The sequence below is a fragment of the Dipodomys spectabilis genome, unplaced genomic scaffold (assembly GCF_019054845.1).
Source record: "Dipodomys spectabilis isolate Male_0828 unplaced genomic scaffold, ASM1905484v1 ptg000002l, whole genome shotgun sequence".
Taxonomy (NCBI): domain Eukaryota; kingdom Metazoa; phylum Chordata; class Mammalia; order Rodentia; family Heteromyidae; genus Dipodomys; species Dipodomys spectabilis.
The window spans coordinates 21561365-21573887 of record NW_024870679.1 but is presented as its reverse complement, the minus strand read 5'-3'; the positions used below and the strand labels follow the sequence as shown (position 1 = coordinate 21573887).

General features: G+C 36.6%; 1 protein-coding gene across 5 annotated transcripts in view; it reads left to right on the top strand.

The window, feature by feature from the left end:
* Positions 1-3230, top strand: part of Prkacb (protein kinase cAMP-activated catalytic subunit beta) — a 108319-nt gene extending 105089 nt beyond the window's left edge. For all 5 annotated transcript variants that reach the window (XM_042675407.1, XM_042675399.1, XM_042675436.1 and 2 more), the window contains one exon: positions 804-3230. In XM_042675407.1, coding sequence (XP_042531341.1) covers positions 804-929 — 126 coding nt within the window. In that variant the 3' untranslated portion in view covers positions 930-3230. The remainder of the gene's footprint in view (positions 1-803) is intronic.
* The last annotated feature ends 9293 nt before the right edge of the window (positions 3231-12523 follow it).

Sequence of the window (12523 nt, the reverse complement as noted above, 5' to 3'; positions counted from 1 at the left end):
AAGGGAGAATGAAGGAATGGCTAGCCATTTAACCAAGAAGCATTGTACTCATAATCTGACAGGGAATTGTTACACCTTTGTACTACAGTAACAACAGCAGCATAATAATAATTAATAAAGAATATTAATTAATAACTAATAAAGAATAAAGACAGGTGGCAGTGACACATTCCTCTAATGCTAGCTACTCAAGAAGCTGAGATCTGAGGGTTGAAGTTCAAAGCCAACCCAGACAGCAAAATCTGTGAGACCTTTATCTCCAGTTAACCACCAAAAAAAGCAGAAATGAGGCTGTGGTTCAAATGGAAGAATGCCAGTCTTGAATTAAAAAGCTAAAGGACAGGGTCTGGGAAGGTGGCTCAGTGGAAGAGTGCTTGCCTTGCATGCATGAGGCCCTGGGTTCAATTCATCAGTGCCACATTAGCAGAAAAAGCCTGAAGTGGCACTGTGGCTCAAGTGGTAGAGTGTTAGCCTTGAGCTGAAGAGCTGAGGGACAGCGCCCAGGCCCTGAGTTCAAACCCCAGTACAGGCACAAGATAGATGATGGATAGATGGATGAATGGAATAAACTAGATCTGTAAACATTAATTATCCTAGAAATTTCTAAAATATTTCGTTGACCTGTTGCAGTTCCTGAATGAAAATATTAGATTATTTGCAAATCTACTATGTATTTCTTCTTCTAGTAGTATCATATCTACAGATTTAATGGCACTTAAAGATGCCACCATGTAGTCACAGCAGGCATTTCTCTTTCTTAGTATTTGGAAGCAAGTTTGACTTTCTCTCTGTGTCAATTACAGGTTGAAGCTCCATTCATACCAAAGTTCAGAGGCTCTGGAGATACCAGCAACTTTGACGACTATGAAGAAGAAGATATTCGTGTCTCTATTACAGAAAAATGTGCAAAAGAATTTTGTGAATTTTAGAGGAACAAGACGCCATCAGAGCTCACAGTCAGCCTTTGCACTCTGTTGAGGTATCAGGTGGAGCTGCGAGCGTCCTTGTTGAAGCAGTTACCTAGTTCCTTCATTCCAGCAACTGAGTGAGGTCTTTATGCCATCATCCGTGTGCACTCTGCATCCACCTGGGTAACCAGGCACCTCTCCGTGAGCATTGCCTGTGCCACCACACAGGCAGACCACTTTCCTATTTTTTCAGTTGTCTTTCTCCCCACTCCTCCATCATTTCTTTCTCCTCATTTCTTTCTCTGAACAGTGCTGCATTTTATTTTGTTGTGTTTTAGATGAGCAGTGTTACGGCTCTGTGATATTTGAAAGGAAGGATAAATGCATTCAGTAGTTTGGGGGAATACTTGTGTTATCCAATGGCTTGAAGATAAACCTAATAATTATTTTTCACTGAGTGGCTCAGACTCAGTTTTGCCAAAACTCTTAAATAATTTTCAAAGATAGAATGTTTTATCACCAAGGAAATTTACTCAACTTAAGACAATAACTTGCTTTGGAATTCTCTATCTGACCAAGTTAAAATTTCTATTCCCAGAAATGTAGAATTCTCTAGACCCAAAGGTTTGGCTTCTTAACTCCTCATCCCCTTGAGTAATTGCAGGACCATATAGCAAAGACTCACTGGTTGGGAACAATGAGTGGTGTGGATCCCCACCTAGCCTGTCTCCCTTGCTAGCAGCATGTTTGTGGGTAGGAGAGAGGTACAGTGAAGGTTTCTGAACCTTAACTTTCTCATGGGATTTTAGCCAGTATTTTCATAGAACATGATGGATAAGAGTGATAGATTTTAAAGTTTCTCAAATAGTACTCATTGTAAATTTTTTAAAGGAAAAGAAGCAAACTACAAGAGACATTGGTTTGATAAATACTTTGCTAAGTCAAACAAATGACTTGTTCTTGCAATCAATATAGAGGTACTCTTATTTAAGTGAGGCTTATTTTGTTTGTGTTGTTTTGTAACAGTTATAAACTAAGGAAGTTGCTATCTGCTTGTTATTCTGGTGTATTATATTTATAAGCCTAAATCAGGAGCACTGTTGCAACTTCTTCTTTTATCCCCCTGCCTCAGCAGTGAGGACAGGGGAGAAGGTTTATAAAACTGCCACATTTGTATTTTAATTTTGAGGTGTGATATTTTTAGGTATGTCCTAATTTCTAATCTCTTTTCTCTAGGTAAACAGAATGTATGATCATGCAGATACAATTTTAGTATTTGAGTTTACTTTTTTATACATTTTTGCCAACTGATTTAACAATGTTGCTGTCATGCGGAAATTTCAAGCACTTTTGCACATTTAGTTCAGTGTTTGTTGGGACTCCATGCTTAACTAAATTTTTTTTACTATTTTTTTCTTGGCTTTTAATTTTTCCCAGCTGATTTTATCTCTGTGTCTCAGTGACCTATCTTTTAGCAACACACCAAAATACTTTTAAATAAGCTGCATTCATATTTTGATCAATTTACATACAAGCAAGATGAATTGTTTCTGGTCAAATCGACCCTACTGTATATAATCATTCTATTTGCTTCCTTATTGGTGCAGGTAGGTCGCTGACACTGTCTGTTCATCTGTACCACCCTTTATAACACCTTGAAATCATTGTCTATTCTTTCCTCCAGTCTGTATGTCTTTTGGTTGTCAAATGTTTCTGCATGGTAATGTCATATAAAGGCTAATAGTGATTTCAGTTGGTCCTCCTATATTTAAAATGTGCAAGAAAAATTTGAAACACTCCACTATAGCAAGTTTCATGTAACAAAGACATGTCATCATGTTAATAAATTTAAAATAACATTTGTAAAAAGAAACTTAATTTTTTGTATTTCATTTCAACCCAAGAATGTGCTGATCCTTGTATGCTCTATGTATGCTACAAATTCTATGGTAGCTTTATTGTATATTACTATAAAATTATTTCAATAAATCATGGGGATGACAATTTGATTATTACAATTCAGTTTTCGGGAATTGAAAAGGTTTCTATGAATTCTAAAATTATTTTTTTCTATGAAATTACTAATACCCAACTATCAAAACTACCCAGGTAGATCACCCTTAGGCATACCTTGGTTTTGAGGGCTATTCAGCCATTCCATTTTACTATTTTAAGAACATCAGCAAGCTGTCATCTATGTCAAAGGAATCTATTTCTGACTAATCAAGTACACTAAATTAGATTGTAGAAGCATATCAAATTCTCATTTTCAGCCACAGTGTAGCCAAGAACAAGATAAAAACTTGCATAAGAAATTAGTGGCAAAAAAAACACACACAACAGTATTTAACCTCAAATTTAAATAAAGGAAACAGAATAAATTAGTTTTGGCACAGCAAATATTTAAGAGATGGTATTGTATGGGGAAAAGCCCTGGACTGACAGTCAAGACTGCAGAATTCAAGAGTTGGATTAGATATTGCCAGGGTCTTTTCTAACTTCGACATGTTATGAAAAGATTCTGTTTTTATCTCCTATTTAGAAGGACTATCCTGCTTAAAAGACTCAGTAAGGTAGTAAATTCGGGGGAATCTTATCTCTGGTAGTGTTCTTACAAATCCTTGATTACCATGAGAACCCTTGTCTGTCTTGATTCCTTATTCAGTCAGTTTCTAAATACACAGTTGATATCAAACAGTCAACCTACCAAAAATGATACTGTGGCTTATGGGTATAACCGTCTTCTTGATATGTTCTTGTGCTGACTGCCCACTGGCCTGAAAATACTTGTTTTAAACCTGAAAATAAATCATTTTTCTTTCCCACTGATTTACTTTTTTTCTGCTTGTTGTAAGAATCAAATGATGTATGTGAAAGCACCTTGTAAACTGTAAGCTGTTAATGTAAAATTATAAAGGTGTGTGCTATTTCATTAATCACTTTGTTTAGAATGAGTTTCCTATGCACTACTATAGCTAGGAAATGCTGAAAACAACTGTGTTTTTTAATTAATAACTGCAAAATTAAAGTATCTTCAAAGGATAAAACAATGGAGTCTTGAGTTCTATTTGATGCTCTTATGTCCAGATTTAAACAATGAATGTTTATAAATTGTGTATACTTGGGTTGGTACATTGGTCGGAGAAGCAGTGTAACAGCAGGACTATTGCCCAGTCTACTCAACCTATATCTTCACTGCGAAACTGCTAGGTGCATTCATTGGCTTCTAAAAGGAATTTGTCCAGCCTCATTTTTTATATTAGTTTAAAGTATTCCTACCACATAGGTGCATGTATTCATGAGATTGATGCCTTCCTCACGAGCCCTCACCCTTCTGTTGTAACAACTGTTAATCTGTGCTGTTTTCCTTCAGGAGCACCTCTGAACTGCCCATTACCTCTTCTCATTATGGTCAGGTTGATGGGTGTGTATTTCTATAGTCCTTTACATCAAGAAGTAATTATTTTTACATAATGACTGTAATAGCTTACCATTTTTTTTTATCATTACTGTAAACATAAATATGGGTGCAGTTTTGTAAGGTGATGCTTACTATTTGTATGCCAGCACTTGCTTTATTCTAGCCTTATCGAACCTTAATATAAATTCCAATTTCTCATTGCCTTATAAAATCAATGACAAAAATATGAGCATGCCTTTACTCTATATTTATTATCATTTGAAATTCATTTAATAATGAGTTTTCCCTTGTGCACAAATATTGGATGTGAAGTTAAATACTTATTTACATTTTAACCTTTCTACTGGTTTTCTTTTCCTCTGCTTATTCATTGGCCATTGTGCCCATTGTTAGAAGCTAAGTAGATTTTGTTATGAGTAAAATTCATATGTTGCGGGCCAGATGTGAGCCATGCTTGTAATCCCAACCATATGGGAGGCAAAGATTAGGAAGAGTGTAGTTCAAGGCCAGCCTGGGCAAAAAAAATAAATGAATAAAAGTGAAACCTCATGTCAACAACAGAAAAAGAAAAAGGAAAAGCTAGGCCTCGTGGTTCATGCCTGTCATCTCAGATTCATAAGAGGCATATCTAGAAGAATCACAGTCCAGGTCAGCTGGACAAAACATAGGACGTCGCTGAAAATAGCAAAACCAAATGTGCAGAGAGTGTGGCTCAAGTGTCAGAGGCCCAGCAAGCTAGGGGCCCTGACTGCAAACCCTAGTGTTGCAATTTTTTTAAAAAAATCATATTGACATAGTATTCCCCAGTGCCTCTGAATTTAATGGTAATTGGAGGAAAAGCTTTAGGGAGGTAAGTAAATTAAAAGTGTGGATGATGTCAAATTCCAATATGATTAGTGTTTTTATTAGGATATAAGAAGACCATCTGACGTCATGGGAAAGATGGCCCTCAGTAAGCCAAGAAAAAAGCTGTCAGAAGAAACCAGCTATGCAAAGATCTTAATCCTGAACTGTCCAGCCTCAGAACTGTGAGAGAAAAAGGAGAGAGAGATTGCTTCTAAAGCCATATTGTTTGTTGTGCTTTGTGTTTAATTTGTTGTTATGCCCTGTGGATGTTTTGTCTGTGTTTGGTTTTAGTAAACTAACACCCATAGGACTATGCATTCCTACAGTGAAAGGCTTATACTGATCTCCTTTAACATGCTTTTCCTTTGGACAAAACTGAACAGACTCTGTGTGTGTGTGTGTGTGTGTGTGTGTGTGTGTGTGTGTGTGTGTGTGCGCGTGTGTGTGTGTGTGCGTGTGTGTGTGTATCAGTGTGGTCAAAATATCTCAAATGTATCTGCTATCTTGTTTCCATTCTTTCATGCAATGGAAGCAGGAAGTGGTAGCTACTGACAGTGACAGTTGGAGAAATCATGAGTTACTCAAATTACTACTAACCACTGGAAAAACTTCCATCAAGCTGTCCTTTCAAACTAATACACAACCAAAAAGCAAGCACAGCATGGTTGTCTGTGCACCTGTTGGTTAATGTGATGCTAGCAGTGAACTGTCCAAAAGGTAGTGGGAATGGGAATAAAACATTGACAGTTGTCTTCTGATTTTTCAGGGGTTAGTATGCTCACAGTAAACAGCTAAGGTATTAACTTTTTATTACTGCCCTAAGTGCCTTAAACTACAATAAATCATCTTACAGCATCACAGGTCTACCATTCAAAATGAGTTTCACTGGGTTAAAATGAGTCTTGTCTGGAGTCTCTAGAGGAGACTTTTCCATCTTCAAGGGATCAACTTCTCTTCTTCACCTATAACGCCATGTCACCATTTTCAAAGCCAACAACATTGGGCTAAGTCCTCATGCTTTATCAATTATTTCTCCTGTGTTTAAAGACCCTTGTGATTAAATTAGGCCCACCTGGATAATCAAGACTTTATTAAGATCAGTTGATGAGCAGCTGTAGCTCCATCTGATACCTTACTTCTTTACCTTTAACTTAACATATCCACAGGATCTGAAGAACATCTTAGAGGAGGGAGGCAGATGATGTTTTGCCTCCCACACTTAAAGTCACTTTAGGGGAAAACCTGTAATTTGAAAGACTGGAGTAGAAGTAGTCTCACAATCCAAAGAATACAAAGGTTTAAACAGATTTTCGTCTCACAAGTACATTGTTTCAGAACTTAAAGAGTGACCACATCAGGCCTGAATGCCTGCCTTTGGACTGACTCATTTCTCCTTCTCCTTTATCCTTTCCTGCATGAAACTCTCAGAATACAATTGATATGTGGTAGAACAGCCAAAAAAAAAAAAAAAAAAAAAGACATGTTTCTGTCCCTGCTTGAGACATTTCAAGTTAGTGAGGAGCTACCTCAGACCACCAGGCTATGTTCCCCTCACCCATGTACCCAGAATCCCCTTCAAGCTTCCCATTGAGTCATGATGCCCTGTGGGAGATAATCCAGCCAGGGTAGACTGCTTCTCAGCATTGCTTGGCTGTAGTGCCCATCTACCAAGCTTTGCTGAGATGCCATCTGCTCCAGGTGCTTTTTCCAGTTTTGGGATATTGATTCACAATGGGCCCAAGACTTCAGTCCCTTCCTTGTGTGCCTCTGGACCATGAGCTCTGCCTCTTCCCTTTTTTCCTGGGGCTGATGGAGAGCTCTTCTGTTGCTCTTCTTTGGATTACTTCACCATCTTAGTATTTGGCTTTGTTTTAGCTGGTTTCATAAAATATATAATGATAATGTAATTGAGCTCAGGTACCTGTAACCCCTCTGTACAGTATTTTTACAATGAAAACTTATTAAAAATAAAAAAACATTTAAAAGAATTGTAACTGATACTTTGTTATATGAAGTATAATTGTTTCTCTACTCATCCATAATCTTGAAAAACAATTTCTTCTATTAATAAATCTCTGTTCAAATAACAAGAGTGGCTCCTGTTTTCCTGACTGGACACTGATACTCTCATTACTACCACCTCTATTCTATAATAAATGGTAATAAATAAATAAATAAAAGCCATTCTAGATAACATAACATTTCCTGCAAACAGATCCTTACTAAGGAACTTTAAAAACTACATTTCAGAGAAAAGGAAAAGCCATTCTAGGAAAAACAAATGTCTCTAGGAAACATGAGTGAAAAGTAGAAGATAAAACTTCAGTATATGTTTACATGATCATTAAGAATAAGAAATGAAATAGATTCAAAACAATGTTTAAAACCTAGAAGAGAACTCCAGACAGGCTGAATCTTTTAAAAAACGTACAAGTCTTCCTTTCCTCCTCCCTCTCTCTCCCCTGTCACATAGCAATGATAAAATATACTTTAAAATATCTGTGAAGATATTTGTTGCACTAAAAACAAGATAAGCATCTTCTCAGAGCAGACACAGAATGGAAATGGTGATAAAAAGGCATTAAAGGCAAGAGCTACAGACTTTCTAACCCAAAAGAGACCACAGTGAGACAGTTCAGTGTATGTTGATGGTCTGACAAAAAGATACAGGAAATTCAAAGATGGTAATGGATAAGCTCCTCAATTAAGAAACTAATGAATTGGACAGAAAAAGTGTTCAAATACGTCAGACAGAAAAACTTTCCTATGATTAAAGAAAAAACTGAGCAAGAGAACTCTTGCTTTTCAGGGAAAAAATAAATAGATATGGGGCTCTTCACATTAAGCCATATCCAATTGAAGAATTTCAGTTTCGACAATTGAAGTATTGTCTGTGAGGAGGAAGGAAGTTAGAATGGCTCTATGTCTCCACGATCATATTCAATGTAAAAATATAAAACAGTTGGCTGTAAAGACCTCAAGTTTGGTCTAGTAGTATTATACTCCGCCAAGTTGCACTGAATGAAAAGGCATAAGACAGATTCCTTAACCAGTAAGAAGACTAGAGAACCTATGAGTCCTTCACATTCAACGTATATGAATTTTTAAAAAATTATAATACCAAAGCAGTAATATAAAGGCCATGGTAAACATAGTCTAAATAAAGTACTAATAATAAGCAACTGTGGTAATTATAAAACCACTTATATGTGTTTTCAGTCTTCCCTGTATCCAGATAATATAACTAACAAAATTAGAAGATGAGGAAAGAAGGAAATGACTAGACTGAAAATTTTCTAATTTCTTGTGCCCGGAAGTCAATTAAGAGAGTCTAAATTTAGTACATGTGGTTTAAGACAATGACTCTAGCTGCTTGATTTTTTTCTGTTGATTTTGTAATCTTTTGTGAAGAAACTTTCTCATCAGTTTTCATTTTCACTTCTACTTCTTACATTCAATTTAGTTATATTTTTATTTTAGCTATTTCTAATAAATTAGACTTTATAGTATTTGTAAAAAAAAAAAAACAAAAACAAAAAAAAAACCTTTTTGTAAAACAGTAAGACACAATTTTTGTAAAATGAATGCTATCTTGTTATTAACCCAGCTTTCTGCCTCTTCTACCCCACTGTATGATCACAGAGAACTCTGCAGTTCTGGGGTTATTTCACAATTTTCCCCTCAGGCTTTGCTGAATCCTTTGCGTTTTGTGCATTTTTTTTTCTTTTTTTTTTTTTTTTTTTTTGCCATTTGCAAGTTTTTGCAATAATGAAGAAGAGTTTGAATCTTGCTTTTGTACTTTTGGAACTGATCGTGGTCAAGACCCTCTCACTAACATATGACAGACAGCACACTGTTGTGGCTATAGCAAAAAGGGGGGAAAAGAAAAGAAAGGAAGAAAGAAAAAGAAAAGGGGAGCCCTAGACTCTCATCATCAGGAAGCCTAAGGAGAGGCCTCTGTCCAAACAGTCTCTTGAATAAATCCAGAACCTACCATTAGAATTCTGCCTATTTCTCTACTTCTGAGCCCTTTTTTTCTCAGAATTGACTTAACCTCAATAGACAACTGTGTAGGGTAAAAAAAAAAAAAAAAAAGCCACCAGCCACTGGAAGCTGATGGACCTAGGAGAAACAAGAAATAATTCCCTAGCATTATACAAAGCCCCTAACAGAACTCATAATTGACCAGCTTGGACTGGAGCCTATTTCTGTGGCTCCAGACATGATTGACAGCCTCACAGAATGTTGTTTAGTTGAGCAAGGGCTAATTCTCAAAAAAAAAAGATGGTCTGGGCAAACAGGAAAAGAACTGATATGAATTGATATTAATTAACATCTCTTGCATTTTACAAACAAAACACCATAATTCTGTGTGGAAAATCTTTCTTGTGTTCGGGAAAAACTTGAAGGGTTTAATCTGAGTAATAGATGTAAAACATCATGGATATTATGCCACTTATTAAGGCATTATCCTAATAAGTAACTTCATTAACAAGAAGGGCAAATGATTGTGCAATCTCTCAAATTCTATATTTGTGGAAATCAAACTAAGAGGTTTACTTTTCCCCTAATATAAATCCACAATGTTTTCAATAGAATCACTTTCACTATGTAGAACTTAAAATTTATGAGGTTAAGTATTTTTTGTCATTTCATTACTCCTTTCCTCTTTTAGCAAAATTATGGAGACATTTTAGCCATCAAACATGAAATTTGACAAAAATTATGTGATTCATGTAAAATATTGCGCAAAACATACCATAACGCTGTTAACTGATTGCTTCTGAAGGGAAAATGCATCAATAGCTCGGTGGAACACAGGCCATTCTAATCCTCTGACATTTCTCTCATTGAAAAGCAAGGTCTGTGTCTCCTTTTGAAAACTGGCTTATTTTAGTGATTCCGTTCTAACCAACAGACTGAAGGAAAAGTGACATAAAAGAACACAGAACATCCATGCCACCACCACGTCTCCTGTCTTTCTGGCTGTCCTCCAATCAACATGGCATCCACTCCATTGGAACTGATCTGGTTTGTTGGTATTATTTTTCTGCTCTTTTCTGCTTCGTTTTCTGACAGTGTTAAATGTATTCATGGGGCTGCAGGTCTTTGCGACCAGGGTCCACCTGCAGTCACTGGCCTTCTAATAAAAACTCCCGATTCGACGTCTCAAAAAGTAAATAAGTAAATAAAAAAACAGATTCTGCCTAGTTTATGGAGATGCCATTTCCAGGCTTGAGCCACCAACAGCTAACTTGAAATGTCTTGTGTGGGGAAGCCCCAGCCACGCACATGGAGGCCACATGTAGACATTTGCATCTACATCTTCATCTAAGGTCTTCACTAAAAGCAACACCAACGAGCAGATACATGAAGAGGCTCTCAGCCCATTCCACCCTATACACTTACTTCCAGGTGAAGCCTCAGACATTCTGGGGCAGAGATAAAAAAAAAAAATTCACCTCTTGCCTGTCTGAATTTTCTTACCCATGAAATTTCTGAAAGTAATCAACTTGTTTTAAGAGACTAAATTGTGGGGTAATTCGTTATGCAGCAATAGAAATATGAAACAAGCATGCTCAACTGCTAGAAGTGTAATGAGGAAAAGCCCAATAAGACTTAAGGTTCAGTTGGGCAAAAACTGAACAGCCAAATGACACAGAACAAAGATATGGAGAAGTTGAAATTCTCATCCACTGTCAATGGACATGTAAACTGGTCAACCTCTTTGGAAGACAAGTTTGGGGGGAACAAAACCTAGTAAAATGTCCTTTGACCATCAGTTTCACTCATGAATATACCCTAGAAAAATTCATCTAAAATACACTGGAACACAATAAATTATACAAGTCTCCAGGCATTCACACAGTGAGACCAAAGGAAGATACTCTTAGGAGAGAAACACAAAGGAGCAATACCTATATGCATCTTATCATGCAAAATAATATTTATTGAAATGGACTCCAGGAAATGGAAACAAACCTTTTTTGCTGCTTTTGTTTTCTTTTGTCTTGTTTGTCTATATGTCTTTAGGAATGTAAGGGGAGGCACAGAAATGGAGAGGCCAAGGTTAACAAATGCAGCCATGGTACTCACTGGATACTATGTAGAAAATGAACTTCACAGCTTCTGGATGGGGATGGGAGGGAAAAACAGAGAGAGTGAGAGAAGGAGTGACATTGTCCAAAACTGACATTGCCTAACATGTAACTAACCCCTCTATTTTCAGCATTTTCTAATAATAATAATAATAACTCATTTTTCAGAGCTAGGTGTGATGGTACACAACTATAGTCACAGAAGGGAGGTGTGGATAGGAGAATCGCCAGATGAGGTTAGTCCTAGGCAAAAATGCAAGAGTGTATCTAAAAAGCCTTTCTGTGAATAGTTTCATTTCTGTCATGTTATGATGCAGCCAAGGATTCTTATCAAGATGCAGCTGCCATGTTATTTGGACCCTATAGCCACCAGAGTCATGACACAAATAATTATCTATACTTTATAAGTTATACAACCACAGGTATTTTGTAAAATCAAAATGGACTAAGATGCCAAAAAATGAAGATGGATAAGTACAGATAAATTCACATGATTAAGTTCTATGCAGAAGAGAAGATGAATGAGTTAGAGCTATACACATCAATATGAATGAACCTCAGAAATAATGCCTACTGAGAAAAAAGTAACTGCAGAAAAATTAATAAATATGATACAGTTTACATAGGTTCAGATTGCATAAAATAAGATACTATTTAACATAATATCTAAGGACATACATTATGAAGACAGACTAATTGGGTTTAGATTATACACACACACACACACACACACACCATCTGTTTGTTTAGGGAAGATTGCATAAGACCTTTAGACTCTCATTTCCTCATCTGTAAAAGGAAGTTAACAATAATTTTACTTCTCTGACAGAAGATTTTATGAAGCTTTAGCACTGTGTGTGTGTGTCTAAGTGTGTCTGTGTGTGTTTGTGTGTGTGTATATGCTAGTACTGGGCCTTGAACTCAGGACCTTAGGCTCTTGCTTGTTTTTTTTCACTCAAGGCTAGTGTTCTACTACCTGAGCCATAGCTCCACTTCTGGTTTTTGCTGGGTAATAAGAGATAAGCATCTTAGGAACTTTCCTGCCTGGGCTGGCTTTGAACCACAATACTAGCATCTCAGCCTACTGCATAGCTAGGATTACAGGTATGAACCACTTGCGCTAAACTAAACTTTAGCACTTTTAAAGCTCTTTAAAAAGTGGCTGGCCCATTGTGAACACTCGTGTAGCTAATACTACTATTAATACTGAGAAGGAGTTCATGGAAATAGTAAGCATCAAATTGGAGATA